The 23,347-nt window shown below is 35.6% G+C and overlaps 1 protein-coding gene across 1 annotated transcript; it reads left to right on the forward strand.

Moving 5' to 3' along the window:
• Positions 1 to 20,924: 20,924 nt before the first annotated feature.
• On the forward strand, positions 20,925 to 21,872 carry FOXR2 (forkhead box R2). The gene has a single exon (XM_047764442.1). It carries the CDS (start codon positions 20,925 to 20,927, stop codon positions 21,870 to 21,872), a length of 948 nt encoding a protein of 315 aa, XP_047620398.1.
• The last annotated feature ends 1,475 nt before the right edge of the window (positions 21,873 to 23,347 follow it).

The following is a 23,347-nucleotide window of genomic DNA, read 5'->3' on the forward strand; positions in this document are numbered from 1 at the left end:
AAAACATGATCTAGTTACATGCACTCTACAAGAGAGTCACTTTAGCTTTAAGAGCTTGTAAAGTTTGGAAATTAAAGTAGGGGTATTCAAAGCAACCAAAAGAGATCTGGAGTGGCTATACTAATAAAAGACAAAATAGATGTTATAAAACTGTTAAAAGAGACAAAGATGCTATATACTGAAAAAAAATCAATTTACCATGAACATAAAACAATTATACCATATATGCACTAAACTCCAGAGTTCTAAAACATATGAAACAAGCACTAACAAAATTGAATGGAGGAATAAACAATTCAAAATAATAGTGAGAAACTACAATAACTCACTTTCCAAGATGAATCAAAAAATTATATAGAACATCAATAAGGTAATTGAGGACTTGATCAACACTATATACCAATTGGAACTAAAATAAATACACAGATTAATACACCCCAAAACATTAGAACACACATATTCCTCAAGCGCACATAGAACATTCTATAAATTCGTCAGGACAGACCATTTATTAGGTCACAAACTAGCTCAATAAATTTAAAATGATTGAAATCATGCAAATTATCTGTTCTGATGACAGTGTAATGAAAATTGAAATAAATAGCTGAAGGAAAAATGGAAAGACCATAAATAAGTGAATATTAAATAATACATTCTCAAAGCACCAACAGATTAACAAAAGATATTACAAAGAATTTAGAAAGTATCTTAACACAAATGAAAATGGAAACATAACATACCACAACTTGTGGAATGGAGCGAAAGCAGTAGTTAGAGGAGATTTATAGCTGTAAATACTTATGTAAAAAAGAAAAAAAATATTAAATCAGCGGTCTAGATTTACACATTAAGAAAAGAGAAAAAATGAAAAACTAAATCCAGAGCTAACAGGATTAAAATGATAAAGATTAGAACAGAGATATTTGATCTAGAAAAAAATGAAAACATTAAAGAAATCAATAAAACCAAAATTTGAGTTCTTCAAAAAGATCGATAGGAGTTCCTGTTGTGACTCAGCGGAAACAAATCCAACTAGTATCCATTAGGATGTGAGTTCAATCCCTGGCCTTGCTCAGTGGGTTGGGGATCTGGTGTTGCCGTGAGCTGTGGTGTAGGTTGCAGACGTGGCTTGGATCCAGTGTTGCTGTGGCTGTGGTGTGGGTGGGCAGCTGCAGCTCTGATTTGACCCCTAGCCTGGGAACTTCTGTACTCCACAAGTGTAGCTCTAAAAAAGCTAAAAAAATCAATAAAATTGGAGACCAATAGCTATATTGACTTAAAAAAGCAGACAACACTCATAGTATTAAAATCAGAAATGTAAGAAAATTATCATTAAGTTTATAGAAATAAAGGACTACTATAAATTAGTTCTATGAATAATTTTATGAGAAAATTGAAAATCTTAGTTTAAATAGACAAATAAATAAAACACACAAACTACAAAGACTGTATCAAGTAAAACTGTAAAATCTCAATATACCTATAATTAGTAAGGACGTTAAAAAAGTAATCTAAAACCTTCCCCCAAAAGAAAAGCCCTGGACGATATGGCTTTGCTGGAGAATTATACCAAACATTTAAAGAAAAGTAGAACCAATCCTTCTCAAACACTTGAAAACTGAAGTAAATCAAAGACAAATATATCACTTATATGTGGAATCTAATAAAAATGATAGAAAAAAGAACTTATTTATAAAAAATAAATTCACATATTTCAAAACAAATTATGGTTGCCATGGGTGAAACTGTTGGGGGGAGGGAGGAATTGGGAGGGTGGGAATGACATACACCCACTACTTTATAAAATAGATAATTAACAAGAACCTACTGTATGGCACAGGAAAATCTACTCAATGGTTTGGAATAACCTATATGAGAAAAATGGATATACATATATGTGTGTGAATATTCACTTTGCTGTATACCTGAAACTAATACAACATTGTAAGTCAACTATACGCCAATATTTAAAAAAAAAAAACAAAAAACAAAGTGATACTATAGTAAACTAAAAAAGCAAATAAACATTTCTTATTCATATCACTCCATGAATGTTTCTGTTGGGTTGAATCCAATAAAAAATACCTTTAACTCAAACTAAACAAAACAAAACAAAAAACAATTGAAGAGAAGGACACATTTCCTAACTTATTCTCATTACTCTGATACTAAAGTCAAATAGTGCAAGAAAGAAAACTACAGATCAGTATTTCTTATGAATATTAAACAAATACCCTTAAAAAACACAAGCGAACTGGATTCAGCAGTATATAAAAAGGATTATATACCATGCCCAAATGAGAGTTATCCATGGAATGCAAGGGTAGTTTAACATGTGAAAATCAAACAATGTAATGCATCTGTCTTAGTGTTCTCCATTTGGTGTTTTTAGTGTTCTCCAGAGAAATCTTGGTGAGGTTCATGGGTTGGAAGACTTAATATTTTTATGAAGTCCATACTAACCAAAGCAGTCTTCAGATTCAATGCAATCACTATCAAAATACAAATATCAATGACATTTTTTGCATAAACATAAAAATCCATCCTAAAATTCCTATGGAGTAGCAAGGAAATTTAAATCGCCAAAACAATCTTGGACAGAAAAGTTGGAGGACTCACTGCCTGGTTTCAAAATTTACTACAAAGCTATGCTAATCAAAGGAGTGTGGTACTGGCATAAAGCAGACAAATTAACTCAGAATACAATAGAGAGGCAGAAATAAACCCTTATATATAGAGACAAATGCTTTTCAACAAGGATATCAAGATCATTAAATGAGAAGAATCCTTTTCAACAAATAATGCTGTGAAAATGAGAATCCACATGTAAAGTTGAATTCTTAACTAACACCATACACAAAGCTTAACTCAAAATAGATGAAGGGCTTATATATAAGAGATAAAATTATAAAACTCTTATAGGAAAATAGTGGAAAACCTCAAGATATTGGATTTAGCAGTGATTCTGTGGATATGACAACAAAGTGTATGTTACACCACAAATATAGGTAAATAGTACTTCATCAAATTGGAAAAAGTTTATACATCAAATGACACTATCAACAAGACAGAAAGGCAAACCACAAAATTGTATAAAATATTTTCAAATCCTATATCTAATAATAGACTAATATCCAGAATATATAAAGAACTCCTACAACTTAAGAACAAAAAGAAAATAGCCCAATTTTTAACACAAACAAAATACATGAATAAATATTTCCTCAATTTAGTTGTACAGATGGGCAATAAATACATGAAAAGATGCTTAACATCACTAATCAGTAGGAAAATGCAAATAAAATTCACAATGATATATCTCTTCATAACCCATAGGAGAGTTATTTTTTTAAAGCAGAACATAAAAAATATTGGTGGGGTTATGGAGAAAGTAGAATCTTTGTGATTTGCTGGTGGGAAAGTAATATAGTGAAACCACTTAGGAAAATTCCATGGTGATTGCTCAAAAAAATTAAACATAGACTTACCATATGATCTAGCAATGCCACTTTGGAGTATATACACAAAAAAATTCAAATAAAGGACTCAAAAAGGTATTTGTACACTCATGCGCATAACAGCCTTATTCACATAGCCAAAAGGCAGAAATAACTCAAATGTCCTTCAGTTAATATGAATCGATAAATTTATGAGAAAATGCTCTGTAGTAGGTTTTGAAAACCAGCTGCATGTCTTCTAACTTTATTTTCCTTTTTCAAGATTATTTTTGCTATTAAGGGTCCCTTGAATTTCTATATGAATTTTAGGATGGAGTTTTCCATTTCTGAAAAAAACATTGCTAGAGTTTTGATAAAGATTGCAATGAATCTGTAGGTCAGTTTGGGTAGCATGAGGGTTAATTTTATGTGTTAACGTGAACAAATATCCAGGTGATTATTCTAAGTGTGTATATGAAGATATATTTTACACAAATTATTCGACTTAATTGTTACACTTTGAATAAAGCAGATTACCCTCCATAATGTGGATGGGACTCATTCAATCAGTTGAAGGCCTTAAAGAGAAGGACTGACCTCCCCCAACCAAGAAGGAATTATACCAGAAGACTGCCTTTGGACCAGAACTGCAATTCTTCCCTTTGTCTACAGCCTGCTGGTCTGCCCTGCAGATTTAGGACTTGCAAAACATACAAAATTGTGTAAACATACCTTAAACTAAATCTTTTCCCCATAAATAGATAGATACCATATACTGGATATATACATATATACTGTTGGTTCTGTTCCTCTGGAGGATACTAATACAGATATTATTGACGTCTGCCAATCCATGAACAAGAGATGTCTTTTCATTATTTCATGTCCTTTTTAGCTTAGTTCAGCGTATTTTGTTTTTTGTTTTTTTGTTTTTTTGTTTTTTTCATTTTCTGTACAGAGGTGTTTCACTTCCTTGGTTAGGTTTATTCTTAAGGTTTTTATTTATTTTTATTTTTAATACAATTGTGAATGGACTCATTTTCTTACTTTCTTTTTCAGATTGTTCATTGTTAGTACGTAGCAACACATCTAATTTTTGCCTGTAGATTTTGTATCCTATAGCTTTGCTGAATTGTCTATTTAACATATTGTTCCTTCATGTACATGTTCAAAAGGACAAGGGAATTGACAGTCTGACTCTTGGGCGGGAATTAATTGTAACAAAACTGGGAACTCTCTTTCAAGGTCTGGTCAATTCTGAAAGGGGAGAATCATATTATTAGGAAATGTCTGTACGAAACATGAAAAAAGTAGTATAACATTGTCCAGAAAAAGGGAAAAAATAGTTTACTAATCAGTATCGAGTGCATAAGTTTTAACAATTAATAATTTGGTGGTTGGTAAAATTCATTTTCATTTTATCAAAATATTAATGCATATATCATAAAAGATAAGAATTTGAACACATGGCTTATAATAGATGGAAAGTTTTATCCCCCAAATCACAAAATCAAACTGTTTTCAAATTATAAAAGAACACAATACAAATTACATACATAAAATTTTAAATGTTCCCTTTACTAATTCTAAATTATATCAAACTCTTAAAGAAACTATACAAATCATTCAGTTTCTACCAATTTGGCCTTTGTGTATTTTCATCAAAAGACTATCCAGATAATACCTGACAAACTATGTCATTTTCTGCCCAATCAAGGTTACCACCTCACAAACCAGTTTATATATTTTTCTCAGAATAAACCCAGAAGCTGGTTCTTAGGTTTTTTGCCAATATCAGGAATACTAAATATGTTGGAAGGAAAGACTTGGTCACTTACCTCTCTGCCACCTCCACTCTTTCAGCTGGATAGCATGCCCTATTGTAGGATGATTTTCAGCCTTGGCCTTTTATCTTTATTTCACCATATGAAAGTGACTTCTGATTCTACTGTTCAACTATTTCTTCAAGACCGAGGATAGCTGGGGTCAGTGGTGGGGGCATGGAGGTGTGACCAGCTGGGGCTGGGATTAGTTAAAGACCAGAGCTATCTCTGCTGAAGTGTAATTACATTCCCCACTGTAAAGTGAGGCTGATATAAGCAACAACATTCACAGAAGAAATGTTAGTGGCTCCATTCCCAGAATGAGGGTTATTCCTTTAGGATGTTAACATCACCCTCTTTGGGAGCACCAGTAATCTGAGGTTAATGGATGGCTAAGACCTGTCTCTGTCCTAAAAGGGTCTTGATGAGGACCCTCAGAATCAAGTAAAATTTGGGAATTCTAGAGCTAAAAATTATATTAAGGGGATCAATTCTGTAAATCCTATCTTCATTCAAAAATGTGCTATAGTCTTGGGCTGAGGGGCACCCTGAAGGGAGATTTCATGGTAGTATGTCAACTGAGAATAACAGTATTCTTCCCAGAATAGGAAGCTTACTCCCTAAGCCAGTCCCCGCCTATACAAACTTGGTCCTAGGTGCTCCCCAAGTGCATCTGGACAACCCTTACTTGTATGTCTTTCCCTCTCATCATCTTAGTGTGTTTGCTAATACAAAAGCAGAATCTTACTGTTAATTTGTTGCTAAGTAGCGCTTATACGTATTCATTGTAATTTTAATAGGAATTATTCTCATGTGGAATTGTAGGTTATTGTTATTTGAACTATTTAAACTCAGGAGTATTTTCTCTTTAACTCCAGTCATGCTTCTAGCAGGAGCCACACTTCTGCTCTGCACATGTCTGTGTCTATACACCACTTGACTAGGTCTCTCACCCAATGTGTCCCCTTCCCTTCTTCCTAATATACCTGAAGACAACTCCCCAACCAGACTTTGGGTTTACCCATTCCTGAGCTTCTCTTTCCATAGAACCAGATCCAGACTGTCGCTCTGTTATTATTTAACACTCAGTCCCCAGAGAAGCATGTAACTCTCCACGCATACGCTTCTACATGGCCGTGACCGTTTTTGATTATCTTTATTACGACAATCAGGCTTCTCTTTTATCCCACCACGCAGGTGTTTTCCTCATTTTTTTTCCCAACAGGCCCATTTAGAATCCTTGTCATCAATATAATCAAGTACCTCAGCCAACTCAAAATACAATATTGTCCTTCTTATCTTTACAGGCAAGTCTTTGGACAGCCCCATCTACATCAAGTCCTTCTTAATATTATAGGCAGCCCCTAGTTAGCCCCACTTATGCCAAGGTTCCTTCTATTCTTTATTGGAAGGTTTCTAGTCATACCCTATAAATCAGTGTCCTTCTCTTGTGTGTAAGTGGGCGTCTGGGAAGTTCCAATCATAGAAAAGTTCTCTGTTGGTATACCTCTAACTATACCAGGATCCTTCTCTATTTATTTCAATTCTCTATTTCAGTACATGCCAGCACCTTTCATATCACGCAGGCAATCCTATGCTCAGCTTTACCAACACTAGGGTCTTATTTCTCTATCAGGGGGCTTCTCGTTACGCCCCCCAAAGGAAGGGTGTTTCTCCTCCTTATAGGCAATCTATGGACAGCCTTGCCCACATAAGGGTCCTCTTCATTATTCTGTCAGGCTTATGGGTAGTCTGCCCACCCTAGAGTCTGTCTCATTTCTATTGGCAGCCCTCCAGTTAGCTCCGCCCACATCTCTTTCCCTTGAGTCAGTTTGCTCTCGTCAGACTCTTCCTCGTAAAGGAAGTCGTAAAGGTGGAGAGCTCCGCCTTACGTGCGTGTTTGTTTTTTGCATTAGCGGATTTTCGATCTAGTGCCGTGATAGTAGTAGGTGTTTCTCTTCTCTATAGGCGTTCTTCTGATCAACTCTACCACATCAGGGTTCTCCTCAACGCTACAGGTAGGCATTTGGTCATACTTAACACCTGGTCTCCTCTCTTCACTACAGACAGCCCTCTGGTTAACGGTAGCTTACCACAACTTTCTACAACTTGATTTTTTTTTCAACCAAATAATTCTGGATTGCAGTCTTCCTACAGCTAATTTATTATTTGTAAAAGCTGCATAGTATTCCTTTGTGTGGTTTTTACTGCTTAATTCACCTATTTCCATGTTAATGAACATTTAACTGTTTTTCAGCATTCCAAAGAGTAATATGCAGAGCACTCTCTTACATGTGTTTCCTTAAGCATACAAGTATTTTCTAGGGTACACATATAGAAGTAAAAACTGCCAAATGTTAAGGTAGTCAGATTGTAGCTTTTAATTAACACTTTACCCTTTAAAAGGGCTGCGCCTATTTACATTCCCACAAGTGGTGGATGAGAGTGTTTTCCCCCTCTTCTTGTCAAAATTTGATTTTATTTTTAAAATTTTTGCCAAAATAATGGGTGTGAATTGGTATCTCGTAATTCATTTATTGTTCCCACATTACAGACATGGTTGAAACTCCCTGTATACTCCTCCCTAATTGTATTTTCTTTTCTCCATTTGCGTAGTTTTAAACTTTCTATATTTTGAATCTAGATACCTAAAATAGTATTGTGTTGCAGTCTTTAAATTTTCATTTAAATGATGGCATATAGTATATATCCATTTGCAACTTTTTCAGTCAAAAGTATACTTTTGAAATTAATTCATATTGATACACGTAACTTTGCTTCGTTATTCTAATATTAGAGTAATCCATTATAATTATTCTGTAATTTACATATTCTTTTTCAAACTGCTATAGATATTTAGGTTGTTAACTACTGTTTTTTGTTTTGCCATTTCATATGGTTTTTTCTCATATATTTCCCAGTGTGCACATATGCAGGATTTTTTTCTGGAGTATGTACCTAAAAAGTAGGATTCTCAAGTAGTAAATTTTAAGTGTCTTCAAATTTACTAGATACTGTTAATCTGACAGTGTGTGACATCTTTTTTTAAATTTTTATTTCTCTGATTACAAGTGAGGTTGAGCATCTGTTTTGTTTTTATTGACCATTCAGATTATTTTTTCTGTGAGTGGGCCTTTTAATGTCCCTTGCCTATTATCTTGGGCTGTTTGTCCTTTTCTTATTGATGTGTCAGAATTCTTTATGTGTTCTTGTTTGTGTGTCTCATAAATCTTCTTCCATCCTGTTGTAGCTTGTTTTTAACTGTTTATAATGGCTTGTGTGTGTGTTTGTGTACTAGTTTTAATTTTTTTTTATATTATCTATTTTTTTGTGTATTTCCAAGAAATCCTTATCTACTCAAAGGATATAAACATATTTATTCCCCTGGATTTTCTTATTTAAAAATCCAGTTTTGATGTTCACATTTAGGTTTTTATTCAACCAATATTTATTGATCATCCACTTTGAGTCAGACACTCTTCAGGGCACTCTTCATTGAAAACAGACAAACAAACCCAGCAAAAATCTTGGTCTTCATTGACCTTATAATTTAAGGGACAGAGAGAGACAATAAACAAAATAAATAATAGGATTATATAGCATGTTAAGGAATAATAAATGCTTAAGAGAAAAACAAAAGAATAGTATGCAATGATGGTGGGTTTCTGGACTCTATTTTGTTCTTTGGATTTTTTGGCTTCGCTCTTTTGATAACATAGTCTTAATTTACTATAGCTTTATAATAAGTCTTGATGTCTGGTAGGGCAAATTTCCTCACTGTATTTTCTTTACTAGGTCTTAAGTATTCTGGGTTTTTTGTTCTTCTGTATAACATGAGGATCACTGTAAATGGTTCTGATATTTATACTAAATTGTAAATTTATAGTAATTGCAGAGAGTTGGTACTATTATAATACTGAGCCATCCAATATGTAAATGTTGTATATCTATTCATTTATTAAAGTTGTAGTTTATGTTCCTTAATAATGTTTATTCATTTTATTTTTTCTATCTTTTGTGGAAGACATCATAAATATGCAATATGTTTTACTTTTCAATAGAATTGTTAATTTACAGCTATAAATTCCCATCTAAATATCACTTTACTGCATCTTACATTACATTAAGAATATAGTGTTTTCATTGTTGTTTGCATTTTAATATGCTGTAATTTTCATTCTGATCTCTTTAATTGGTGAGATTTTAAGGAGTGATTTTTAACTTTCTAAGAAGTGTTTTATTTTTTATTATTTTACCATGGTTCATTGCACTGTGATCAGTGAAAGAATTTATATGATATACATAGCTTTGAAATTGTTGGACTTCCTTTGAGACCTACTATGTGGTAAATTTTTGTAAATTCTTGGAAAGAATATATATTTTCTATTTCTTGGATGTAGAGTCATATCTCTCTATGTAGGTCTGTCCTTTAAATTTTATTGTCTGAAGCTTATTATTTTATTCCTCATCTGTCTATGATAGGGGGAGTATAATTCTCTGACTTACTTGTGTATTTGTAAATATGCCCTCATAATTCCGTGAGTTATTGCTTTGTCTTGTTGTCACCTTGTGACATGCATCGAAGTCCATGGTGCACTATTTCTTTTATAATTATGGAGTCTACTTTTTTGTTATTTATGCTTTTTACCTTTAATTCAATTTTCTCTGGTATTAGTATTGCCAAACCAGTTTTTTCTATTTTGGTATTATTGTTTTTAATTCAGCATTTTTTATAACATAATATTTTGGTGTAGTTTTGTTTTAGATGTAGTGCTAGTTTATAGCTGGATTTTTTATTTATATATATATATCTTTAGTATTACTCAATGAATTTTATTACATTTATATTTGTACAATGATAATTACAACCCAGTTTTGTAGCATTTCCATCCCAATCCCCTAGTGCATCCCCCCGCTCCCCAACCTGCTTCATTTGGAAACCATAAGTTTTTCAAAGTTCTGTGAGTCAGTATCTGTTCTTCAAATAAGATCATTGTGTTCTTTTTTAAGATTCCATGTGTAAGTGATAGCATATGATGTTGGTATCTCACTGTCTGACTACTTCACTTAGCATGATAATTTCTAGGTCCATCCTTGTTGCTTTGAATGTCGTTATTTCTTTCCTTTTAATGGCTGAGTAATATTCCATTGTGTATATGTACCACACCTTCTTCATCCACTGCTCTGTTGATGGGCATTTAGGTTGCTTCCATGTCTTGGCTATTGTATACAGTGCTACAATGAACATTGGAGTACATGTACCTTTTTGAGTCATGGTTTTCTCTGGATAGGCGTCCAGGAGTGGGATTGCTGGATCAAATGGTAATTCTATTTTTAGTTTTCTGAGGAATCTCCATACTGTTTTACACAGTGGTTGCATCAATTTACATTCCCACCAGCAGTGTAATAGGGTTCCCTGTTCTCCACAACCTCTCCAGCATGTATTGTTTGTAGACTTTTTGATGATGGCCATTCTGGCTGGTGTAAGGTGGTACCTCACAGTGGTTTTGATTTGAATTTCTCTAATAATGAGTGATGTTGAACATCTTTTCATGTGTTTTGGGGCCATCTGTATGTATTCTTTGAGAATTGTCTGTTTAGATCTTCTGCCCATTTTTTGATGGGGTGGTTTGTTTTTTTGGTATTGAGCTGCAGAAGGTGTTTATACATTTTGGAGATTAATCCCTTGTTGGTCGCTTTGCAAAGATGTTCTCCCATTCTGTGTGTTGTCTTTTCATTTTGTTTAGGGTTTCCTTTGCTGTGCAGAAACTTTTAAGTTTAATTAAGTCCCTTTTTTTATTTTTGTCTTTGTTGTCATTACTCTATGAGGTGGATAGGAGGCAAGTCTATACAATGGAGAAAAGACAGCCCCTTCAATAAGTGGTGCTGGGAAAACTGGACAGCCACATGTAAAAGAATGAAATTTGAAGACTTCCTAACACCATACACAAAAATAAACTCAAAATGGACTAAAGACCTAAATATAAGACTGGACACTATAAAAATCTTAGAGGAAACATAGGTCAAACACTCTCCGACATAAACCATAGCAATATCGTCTCAGATCCACCTCCTAGAGTAATGACAACAAAAGCAAAAATAAACATATAACTAGATTATAAAAAAACTATTATAGTAATCTTTGTTAGGTGAGGATAGTTTATTTATAATTACTATTCTTATTTATGTATTCTGACTCATATATTTCTTTTTTAGTTTGCTTTCAATTTAACATCATCTTTCCTACCTTCTTTGTCACTAATTCAGCAGATAGATGACCTCTGATGCTGTAAATTATATTCTTACTGTTTGTCCTTAAATATCATATATGTATATGTTGTATATGTATTTATAAAATGTTTTAGGAAATTCTTTGGTTATCCAGCATTTCTGTCCTCTTAATTATGGCAAAGGCTTTAGTGTGCTTGAATTACCCATTGAACCCCTTATTATATTTGGATGGAGTTTTAGTTTGCCATTTTAAGCAAAAAAATATTATTATAATTTTATAGTCATATTAAACATAGTTTATCAGTTATCAGTTTCTTTGCTTGTCATTGATTCTTTATTTTCCTTATAATTTCTCTCTGGCTTTACTCCTCTTATTTCTAAAATACATTTTTTTCTTTTGTCTTTTTAGGGCCAAACCCATGGCATATGGAGGTTCCCAGGCTAGGGGTCGAATTGGAGCTGCAGCCGCTGACCTACGCCACAGCCACAGCAATGCCAGATCCGAGCCGTGTCTGTGATCTACACCATAGTCTCACGGTAATGCTGGATCCTTAACCCACTGAGCGAGGCCAGGGATCAAACCCACAACCTCATGGTTCCTAGTTGGATTCTTTTCTGCTGCGCCATGATGGGAACTCCTAAAATACATTGTTGAATGAACCTTTCCACAGAAAAGAAAATCATGGACTTGGAGAATGGACTTGTGGTTGCCAAGGGGGAGGGGGAGGGAGTGGGATGGATTGGGAACTTGTGGTTAATAGATGCAGACTATTGCCTTTGGAATGGATAAGCAATGAGATCCTGCTGTGTAGCACTGGGAACTATGTCTAGTCACTTATGATGGAGCATGATAAGGTGAGAAAAAAGGATCTATACCTGTATGTGTAACTGGGTCACCATATCGTACAGTAGAATATTGGCAGAACACTGTAAACCAGCTATAATGAAAAAATAAAAATCATTATATAAAAAATATAAAATAAAATAAAATACATTGCTGGAGTTGCCATTGTGGCTCAGTGCATTAAGAATCAAACATAGTATCCGTGAGGATGTGGGTTTGATCCCTGGCCTCGCTCATTTGGTTAAGGATCTGGCATTACTGCAAGCTGCAGCATAGGTCACAGATGCAGCTCAGATCTGATGTTGCTTTGGCTGTAGTGTAGGCCAGCAGCTGCAGCTCCAATTTGACCCCAACCTGGGAACTTCCATATGCCACAGGTGTGCCCCCTCCCTGCCAAAAGAAGAAAAGAAAATACATTGTTTACTTGCATACGTAATGCCAGTATGTAGGTGGTTAACTCTAACTAAATATTGAAAATGTCTCTATTTTGCTCTCATAAATATGTAGTATTATTTGGGTACAAAGATCCAGCTTCACAGTGTTACTTCATCATATGTAAATATTTCTAGCATTTGTTATTGCTTGTCCTCAGACTAGTTGATCTTCCTTTAGAAGGAAGCATTTTCTTCCTTCTAATGGTTTTTAAGATTGTTGATTTATCATTATTTATTATGATGACTGTCTAGTTCTTTTTACGCAAAGTAAAAATACAGGCACAACTAATCTATAGTGATAGAAAACAGTATTTGCAAGGGTGAGTGAAGATTGACTGGAAAGGGGATAAGGAGACCCTCTGGGATAACAGAAATGTTCCATGTTGTTTTGGGTGATGTACACATGGGTGTATACAATTGTCAAAATTGATCATATTGAATAAATATGTTCAACTTATGCATTTTAATCTACATAAATTACTTCTCAAAAAAAAAAACTGAGAAGGCTTCACTACCTTGTGGTAAACTTCCTGCAAGGAGCTCTCAAGATCCTTTGAGGCAGAGCCAACTGCTCAACCATTAAACTGTACAAAGGTCCCAGAGATTCTGTATGAAGAAAAGGAATGAAATACGGCATCTGGATCTGCAACTTCTCCAAATTTGACATGCAGGCTTGACTCAAACTATGCTATATTTATTCCCCAGTGTCATTATCTTTTTGTAAGTGAACAAGTGATTCTGTGTCTCCATTCTGGCTTTATTAAGTAAAGTCTTAGCTTCATTGAGTAGCCTACTCCCAGTACAGCTTGTATGAGCATCAATATATGCAACTTTCTAATAGCTGAAGGACAGTAGGAGGTAATTTTCTTCTCTATTGCTAGGCATACACACCTCTGAAGTCTGTATCCCAGTGGCTATGGAACCAAGTTTGAGTGTCTCATATTGCATATGAAATAATCTTGGAAATAATGAGAGAAGATTCTTTCCTATGGCAAGGGCAGAAGGTACTAGTTGGTTCTCAGAGATTCTGAGGGCCAGCACACCCCCACAAGTACCTGACTTGGCAACACTGCCATTGTATTAAACATCCACCTTTCCTGGCACTTTAATCTTGATGTTATGATGTTTTATTCAGTGTGTCTAGGAGTGGGTTGATTTTTATTTATCCTGCTCAGTGGACTTTTGATCTGAGAACTCATGTCTTTCTTTAAATCTAGGAAGTAATTAGTAACTTCTTTTCAGTTATGGATTCTTTATTGTTTTCTTCATATTCTTTTGAACTTTCTATTAGATGAAATAGATGAATGTATCTTCCATGTCTCAACTATTTTTTTTTGTATTTTATATTTTTATTACTATCTGCTGCATGCTGGGTGAGTTCTTTGCTACTGTGTCTTCCAATTCACCAGTTTGCTCTTTGGCCATGTCCAGTTGAATTTGTCTCATTTATTGCATATTTAAATTTTCAGTGACATATTTATTTCCAGATTTTTTAATTGCTTCCTTTTTATCTCTTCTAGTTCCCGTCATTGTATGCATTTTTAATATGTTGACTCTTTATCTCTGTAAGTATACTAAACATATGTACTTTATTTTCCAGATCATTCCATAATGCTGTTGCTGTCTCAAGTGAATTAAAGATCTGGCTGTTAATTTTTCTTGCTATTAAATTTCTTCATGTATTTGGGGATTTTGGTTTCAGCTTAAATTGAGTGGAACATTTTGTTCTCTACCTCTCATCTTCCTATATTCATTAACCCAGTGACCCATCCCTATCAAGAATTTTGGGGATGCCTCCTCCAAGCCCTCCAGGTTTGAATCCACTACCAGATCCCAGAATGGCAGTTCTAAATTATTGCCTCATGATGATACCACAGGTCCAGGAGAGCCGATTGAATGATTTACAATAGCTAGTGAGCAATTTGACTCAGCGTATGGCTGCAAGGTTTAGTCTTTAGCTTTCTTCTTTCTAAGTTGTGCAGTTTGCCAAAGTTTGACAGTGATATTTTTTAGCTTCTTTTCACAATCTGGGGTAGTTTAGTCCCTGAATTTTGGTTTCTATTCCCTCAAAGAATCGAATTCCTGACTTCCAGTTCCTGCTTGATAAACCATAGCCAAGCAAGCCAGTGACTGCGTTCCATTCATTATTTTGTGTTTCTAATCTAATGAGGTATTTTTCTGTCTTCTTTTTTCTTTTTCAGCTGCCCCCATGGCATATAGAAGTTCCCAGGTCAGGGGTTGAATCCTAGTCAGAGCTGTGATTTATGCCACAGCTGCAGCTACACTGGATCCCAAACTAATAATTAACTCACTGCACTGGCCCAGGATGGAGCTGGTGCCTCCATGGAGACAAGCCAGCTCATTAACTCACTGCACCACAGTGGGATCTTAGAGATATTTTTCTTGTATTTGAGCTTAACTGTCATTTATGGTCTGTCTCTATATAGCCTAAGAGTAAAGTGTCTATAAAAGTAAAGAGTAGAGGCTTAACAAAGTTGGTGAAATCACCGTGTCATGTTGACCTGGCTACAGTGCGTGTTTAATATATGTATGTTGGTGAGTTGTCCTCTTGAGTATAACAAAAAAACAGCTGATGTGATGTGACACATGTACTGTACTTAAGATCCTGACTTAATGCTCTTCATAAATCACTTAATCCCTGTTAAAATCTTTTGCATTAGGAAGAACTTTGTATTAAACTGTGTGAAACTCATCCCAAGATGTAGCTATCTTGACAAGGCTGCTATATGTTTTTATGTTGCATTTTGTCTTTTAGAAAGTTCCCTTCCCCTGCCCAGGCACTTGAGGTTGAACCCTTGAAAAGGAAAAAAAACAGTAAGTGGCAATGAATAAGAAGCTATTGGCTTTCAAAGTGTCTCAGAACACTTGGGAAAAAAAGTGTTCCAATAAAGAGGTGCTTTGCTTCCACAAGTTCAGGTATCTCAAAGCTTTGCAATTAAATAAGGCTCCAAGTTTTGTTGGATGAAGATTTTTAAGCTCAGATTACATCTCCAAAACTAATAATTAAAATCTAATCTCAAGATTGCTAAATTAAGTAAGCATTCCATATTCAGTCATTAATATAAATCTTGTTTATTTTTCAGTATGATTTCTGGAGTGATATATCCATGTTTAAGAACCATGTCCCCCTTAAAAATAATAACCTGAAGTTTACATTTATGGAATTTATTAAGTGTCAAACTGTAAACTAGGTATTGATGTACATTATACATTAATTAATGATATACCCTATGTCATTTGACATTCTCAATAACTTGTTTAGGTAGAATTTTTATTATCCTTACTTTATAAGTGAGGAAACTGCAGCTCAGTAAGGTGTAACAGAGATAAGCCTGTGAGTCAGTTGGCAGTAGACTGTTTCAACAGCCTGCTAAAATTTACTGCATGGATAAGCCCAGCTACTTTAAACTTAAAATGTCCAAAATTGAACTCTGTTGTTTTGGTTCATGTGAGAACAGTGAGGTCTCCATGAGCTTGAAAAGTTAATCTGATTGATAGAATGAGAAGCTAATAAAAATAGTGTTAAAATAATAAAATCTTCCATAAATTCTTTAGTATCCAGCAACTTCTATACAGAGGAATATTCGCTACTGTTTGTGCTTTGTTTCCTGCTATATTTTTTTTAAATTAAAATAGCTAATAAATAAAACTTTTAACATTATATTGACCATCTAAATTGTTGACTGTCAATTTGATGAATTCAATTTCCTAAAAGTTTTAAGCTGCAATTACAAATTTTACATGGCTTTTTTTTAAACACTTCTGTTTGAATAGCATTTGAAACCTACACAAATACAATGGTTACAAATATATTTGTGATCTTATATTTAAGCTTTTTCTAAAGTATGACCACCATGGGTTTAATTTGTTTCCTCTTTATTTCTGCCCTTACGTTTTTTTCCTTTTTTAGGTTGTTACACTTATTTTAATGTCTTCCCAGAATTTTACTCTTTTTACATTTTTGTAGGATTTCCGTATTATTACCCAACTGAGAGGAAAAGAGAAGTACCGTCTCAGACAAACTGAGGTAACAATGTGAATTATCAACTAATTGATTATTTGGGGGAATTATAGGACATATTTGAGTAGTTCAAGGCAATTTTAACCATGGGGCATTGACTAAGATCCTTTTAATAATAATGTTTCAGTTGATATTTCATGCTACTTCTAATTCTATGTCAACTAGAGTTATTTTGGGAGGTGATTTGTCCTTTAGCAATATGAAGCATTCTTTAATGTTTGCATGCTGTATTTTAGTCTCTTAGTATTATTAAGATTTATATATTTTTATTTGTATTTTATTATAATTAGTGAGGCTTTCTAGAGGTTTCATCTCCTAGGAAGGATTGAGTCTTCCCAGGTACTTCTCTTCTTTATATTGTTAATCATCTTGCAACATCCTATTGGACCTATTATTATGTTTGACCATCAGTGCTTATCTATTTTACTAGTTCTTGGTGTACATGGCTGCTTGTCTATATGTGAATTAGAAAAAAGATGTTGTCTTTGACAGGATATAATTTGTAGGCACATGGTGACTGGATGGCTCCTCTGTGCGAATTCAAAAGAGAAACTTCTAATGAGCACACAGTCCTAGGACCAGGGTGCATAATTTGGAAAACAGCTCTGGCAGTATACAAGTAAACACAGTACCCATTGGTATGGTATCTGTTTTTCTAGAACAACATATGGCTTTCTCATTGTTTCTCATGTATTCTTTCCTGTTTATCCACCAATAAAAAGGTACATATTTATATTTTATAAATAGACATACACTTACAATGAAAAGAAAAACATGCATGCATGTTTCAGAGTTTCTTTTGTAATAGCAAGAAAACTTAAATAACCCATGGAATTTGCTCTTTTTTATTAGAATTACTTCTTAAAAATTTGGGTATTGTTATGTACTTATAACCCTTTATAGACTAAACTAGTTTAAATTTATCATAATATATGCATCAAAAATTTGCAGTTTGGTAGCAGGAGCCCCTTTAAGTTGACCGTCCATCCTTTTAACACTGCTCCTGATGTGCTTGAAGGTATTCTTGTTTGTAACAAGAGGATTTTTAAATTTTTTTCTGCTTTTTTTTTTTTTTAGGGCCGCACCCACAGCATATGGAGGTTCCCAGGCTAGGGGGTCAAGTCAGAGCTACAGCTACCAGCCTACACCACAGCCACAGCAATACCAGATTCGAGCCATGTCTGCGACCTACACCACAGCTAATGGCAATGCCGGATCCTTAACCCACTGAGTGAGACCAGGGATCGAACCCGCAACCTCATGGTTGCTAGTCGGATTTGTTTCTGCTTTGTCACAATAGGAACTCCACAAGATTTACTTATTAGACATATCTGATTTTTTACTGCCTCCTCAAATGTATAAACTATTCTCCTTACCAGTTCTTCCAAAGTCTGGGCACAGGAATGCTTTTGAAAATTGATAGCAGCTAAAAGTGCTACTTCTACTGCTGTTGCTCTTGTTGGCCATGAATATATGTGTATACATTCATGTACATGAGAGAGAGGGAGAGTGCAAGAGAAAGAGCTAGAGTTAGAAAGAACACAAGTATGAACATTCACACTCTGGAAAATATATCTCTAAAGATCATTATGAGTCCCCATCACTTTTTCCAGCTTAGCTTATGTCATTGTATCCTACCTTGCTTTTGATGTGGCTTTATCAGTCACTAACATTTTTGCCTCTATTAACATTTGGGGTGGATGGGATTCTGGAAAACAGCATACCCACAAATATGAATTTAACTGTTTTTCCAGAGCATGTACAAAATGCTCCTGCCTCTTTTATTGGAATATACTGAAGAGACACGTATCAAACACTTGGTTGCCATGTGCTACCCTATTCCCTTTGTCTTTGTATAACATACCTGTTAAGACTTGGTTCAAACAGTTCCTCCTATGGGGTGCCTTTTAATTCCTATAGTTTGGGTTAGGTTTTCCCTCTCTGTGCTCTCTTAGCATAGTGTCTAGCACCCATCACATTGTGTTTTATTTTTCTCTTTACTTGTCTGCATTCTTCTATTTAGCTGTGAAATACTCTTGAGCTGGGTCTTACTCTTCTGCCAGACCTGTTACTTACTGCTTGTAACATGGTAGATGCTCAGTATCTACATATTAAATGTTTTAACAAGGCTCAAAGAAATAAAACATAGTGATGACCTGCTTTTACTAGCCAATCCCTAAAGATTGGACTGTGTTCCATGGTAGGGAGAGAAATTTACAACACTAAAGCCCGTGCTTATGGAATTAAAAACTGCTAAGAGCTAAAATGCTACCAGGGCCTCTGGGGTTATCATTAATAAGCTGAATATTTCTGTGTTTCTGCTATTGTCAGTTCCCAACTGTGGAGGGGATCCATTAATTCCCTATGTGGGTATGGACACAACATTTTTATTAGAGAAAGCTTCTTTGAGTTTTAAAAGATGAGTAGGGGTCAGCCAAGCCAAGGCAATTGGGAGTAGACCATTACAAGTAGAGGTGGCAATTTGAGCAAAGGGACATAGACAAAAAATGGAGGGAGGTGTGGTGAAAATCCCAGAAGTTCAGTGTTTCCAGGAGGTGACTATGAAGCAAGGAAGCTGAAGTGATACATTAGCCTGGAAAGCTAAACGGAAGTGGAATTCTGGAGGACATTTTTGTTGCATTAAGTCATAGGATTTTATGTTATAGTAGAAAAACAGAAGAGATTATAGTATAGTGAGTAAAAGCACTGCCAAGCTGCTTGGATTTGAAACTCAGCCCTGACTTTTACTATCTATGTGTTAGGCTTCTTTTTTGCCTTATATCGTTTCCTTTATAAAGGGAGAATAACAAGATCACTTATGTCATAGAGTTGTTTTAAGGATTAATGAGTTAAGTCATGTGTGGTGCTTAGATCAATCAATAATATTAACATTTGATATTATTATTAATTTTCATATTTATACACCAGAAAGGTCACTTTGCATGGGGTATGATTTTAGGAGAAAGAGGAAAAGAGTGGGGAAGGAACAATGGGGTGATTAGTGTGTGTCCCCAATAGCTCCCATTGATATTTTCTGGATATTTTTGAAGTATAGTTCTATGCAATGGTTTTAATGAAATCACATACTTTATAGATGGATATTGTGCAAACTAAATTAAATTAAATCTTCCCATTTTGTTTTTCCTAAGAATGCCTTTGTGATGAACTTACTGGAAAGTCAAACTCTGTAGCTTTCGAGAACTTGTATGTCATAGCTAAATTTGGGGCCTGCTGTCTTCAGAGTACAGTTTAGAACTCAGTTCTGAGAAGGTGACCTGAGAGAGGGAAGCCAGCTAGTTCCAAGAACATGATTGAAAGTAACACAGTTTATTTCTACCAGGGATTGACTAACAGAGATCATCTTCTAGATACCATATTACTCTAAAACTCAGGTTACACATATTGCTGCCTCCTTTGTATAGTATGTTAAATGTGATCAAGAGGCAGTGGATGTAATGAAAGGATCAGAAGACCTGGGCTGTGGATCTAGTTCTGCTACTTACTTAGATATATAATCTTAATTATTATGTAGATCTCAGTTCCATTATCTGTAACATGAGGTTAATAATACCTACTACATTAACTTACAGGGCTGTCATGAGAATCATTTGAGATCATCTATGTGAAAGTACTTGACAAAAGGCACTTTAAAATTATTTTTTAAAGTATTTAAGAATGACTCAAAATATAATGTCATCTGTGCACGTTTGTTCCTTCATTAAATGAACTGAGCAAGAGTTGAAAGATATGCCAGACAAGCACTTGTTATGCAAGTCACCATAGTTTGCATATAATTCAAAATTTGTAGGTCCTCGCATGGGGGCTCCCTGCTGCCAAAGAAAGCGCAGGAATTCCACCTCAAGCTTTTGTGCTAAAAAGCTCTTTTTAGTTACTTCTTTGAATTCTGTTCCAGAACACTGAGGTTTCTCTAGGTCTGACCATTAATCAGTAGGGCATTGGTGCGCCCTTTTCCAGTACTTCTATCTGCCTTTTAATAAGCTGTCTTGGTGAGATACACTGCATCAAAACTGGTGCCCCAACAAGGGCTTTGAGAAGTGCCTCAGAGATCTCTGTCCTTTTGGAAATCTCGTTCCACCTGTCTTTCAACTAAAGATGGACCTAAAACTAAAAAATCCTGACTTTTGGTACAGTCTCCATGGCCAAGTCCCAGGGCTGCTGGACTGGGACATGGGAAATGAGTTCTTCCTGCCATGCACCACAGACCAATGCCCCTTAGCTGAGCAGAATCTCGCCAAATACAGACTGCGAGTAATGGAGTCCCCAAAGGTACCTCAAGAGAAAAGACCCAGTCCTGGCAAAGATGGTCCTAACTCTGAACCCAACCTGTGGATGTGGGTGAATCCCAACATTGTGTGCCCCTTTGGCAGCCAGGAAGCCTCAAAGCCCAGTAAAAGAAAGAATGTGGCAAGCATACTTCCTTCCCCTCAGCTCCTCCCAAAGGATGAAGAGTCTAACTGCTCAGAGGCCATAGTGATGGAGTCCCTGCCATCTTCCTCCGGCAAGCAATCTCCCCCACAAAAGCGGCTCACCTCTTCCCCCAGTGACTGGGAGCTCACAGAAGAGGAGACGGGGGAACAAGATAACAACTCTTCTGTGGCCCTCAAATCTCCAAACAAAGAACGCTTCCATAGCCAGAAGCTATGGCAAGGTGACAGCCAAGAGAGGAAATCTTGGCCCCGCCCCCCCCTCAATTACAGTCACCTAATTGCCCTGGCACTAAGAAACAGCCCTCCCTGTGGCCTCAATGTGCAAGAGATCTACAGTTTCACACAACAGCATTTCCCTTTTTTCTGGACAGCTCCTGATGGCTGGAAGAACACCATCCGACACAACCTCTGCTTCCTGGGCAGCTTTGAGAAGGTGCCAGTCAGCCTTCCAGATGGGGCCAATGCAAAGCCAAGGTCTGGCCTCTGGAGGCTTACTGAGGAGGGACACCGCCGCTTTCAAGAGGAGACTCGTGCCTTAGCCTCCGCTCGTAGGGAGAGCATCCAACAGTGCATGAGCCAGCCAGATGTGATGACCTCCCTTTTTGGCCTTTGAACTACCACTACTCCCTTTCTGGAACACTGTCCTCCTTACTGTACCTACCCATGCCCTCATTGGCCATCATTAATTCATAAGCCTACCCCACCTGGCAGGTGCCAAACCTGTATTTAACAACTGCTACGAGAATGGTATTAAATAAAATGAGAGGTGGATACAGAGGAGGTAGCACTTAAATCCATGTGCAAAAGCATGGAAAGTTGCAAAAGGATGGTGGCAATTGTTCTGCAATTTGAGCACAGGTAGGAAATCCTGGAAATAATAGCATGGAAGTGAAGGAGAGAAGGGCATATTTAATGAGAAAAGGAAGTCTGTTTATTGGAGAGTATGCTCAAACATAAAAGCAAATGGTGGACTTTAAAGCATAAAATACAGGATAGAGCCAGGTTTTGGAGAGCTTCAAATGCCATGTGAAGATGTATATGTATAAAGAGAACTGGGATTGATGTTCAAAGCCTGAAGATTCACATGTCCCCCTTCTACCATTCATCAGTTTTGTATCCTTTTTCAGTGACCATTTTACACTTCAGGGCCTCACTTTTCTCTTTTTGATCCTGGACTTCTCAGCCTTATTCTGCTTCCATCCACCTCCAGTACTGAAAATAATTCCAAGCAGCTACTTTTAGTTTGGATGTTGAAAGCCTTTGAATTGAGCCTATATTAAGTCTAAGGCTTTTGATTACAAAACTTTGCTTTCCATTCTTTCATTTATCAAACTTTTATTGTGGAAATACTAATGTGTCAAGGTCCATCTTAATTTCTGAGGATAAAATGGTGACAGTTTAGTGGGAGACAAACATATAAACAGATATTTGTAATACAAATGTGGTGAAACAGATGTGCAAAGGTTGCTGTGGAAATGGGGAGATATTTTTTCCTAGGAATGGCATTTTAAAGGAAATGTCTTTTGAACTAGTTTTGAAGAATAAATAGGGATTTGATGAGCCTATAAACTGGAGAAAAGACATTATAACAGCAACAGTGTAAACAAAGAAAATGCAGTTTTGGGGGGATGGCAGGAAGTTCTTTGTGGCTTAGTTATATTAGGGACAGGAGTTGCAAGAATGATAGGCAAGAGGCCTTTCCTGTACTTCTTAAGTGTTTGATTTGTGTGGGCTACTCGGAACTAGGAGATATCGGTATTTACTAAAAATGAAAACAAACAGTAATAAACATTTCAGTATTTGGTTTTCTAATTTCAAAATTCTTTTTTACATCTTTTCCATACAAATAAAGTTTCATTTATCAGATATAAGCATTGTTTTCTGCCTTTTATATTAGCGTATTGTTAAAGAGATATACAGGAGAAAATAGATTTTTAAATGCATTTAGTTGCAAAGTCTTCAATAATGGGAATTTTAAAACACCTGTAAAATACAAAAGCAATTCAATATAGTTGTAAATCAATTGAAAAGTTTACATTTTTTCATAGTAGTCTATTATAGCTTATATAAAACAGTATTAAATTAAGG

This window comes from Phacochoerus africanus, chromosome X (assembly GCF_016906955.1).
Source record: "Phacochoerus africanus isolate WHEZ1 chromosome X, ROS_Pafr_v1, whole genome shotgun sequence".
In the NCBI taxonomy this organism is placed as follows: Eukaryota; Metazoa; Chordata; class Mammalia; order Artiodactyla; family Suidae; genus Phacochoerus; species Phacochoerus africanus.

Excerpts from the sequence above, each read along its gene's own strand:
- FOXR2 (XM_047764442.1), top strand. The coding sequence starts at position 20,925 with ATGGACCTAAAACTAAAAAATCCTGACTTTTGGTACAGTCTCCATGGC.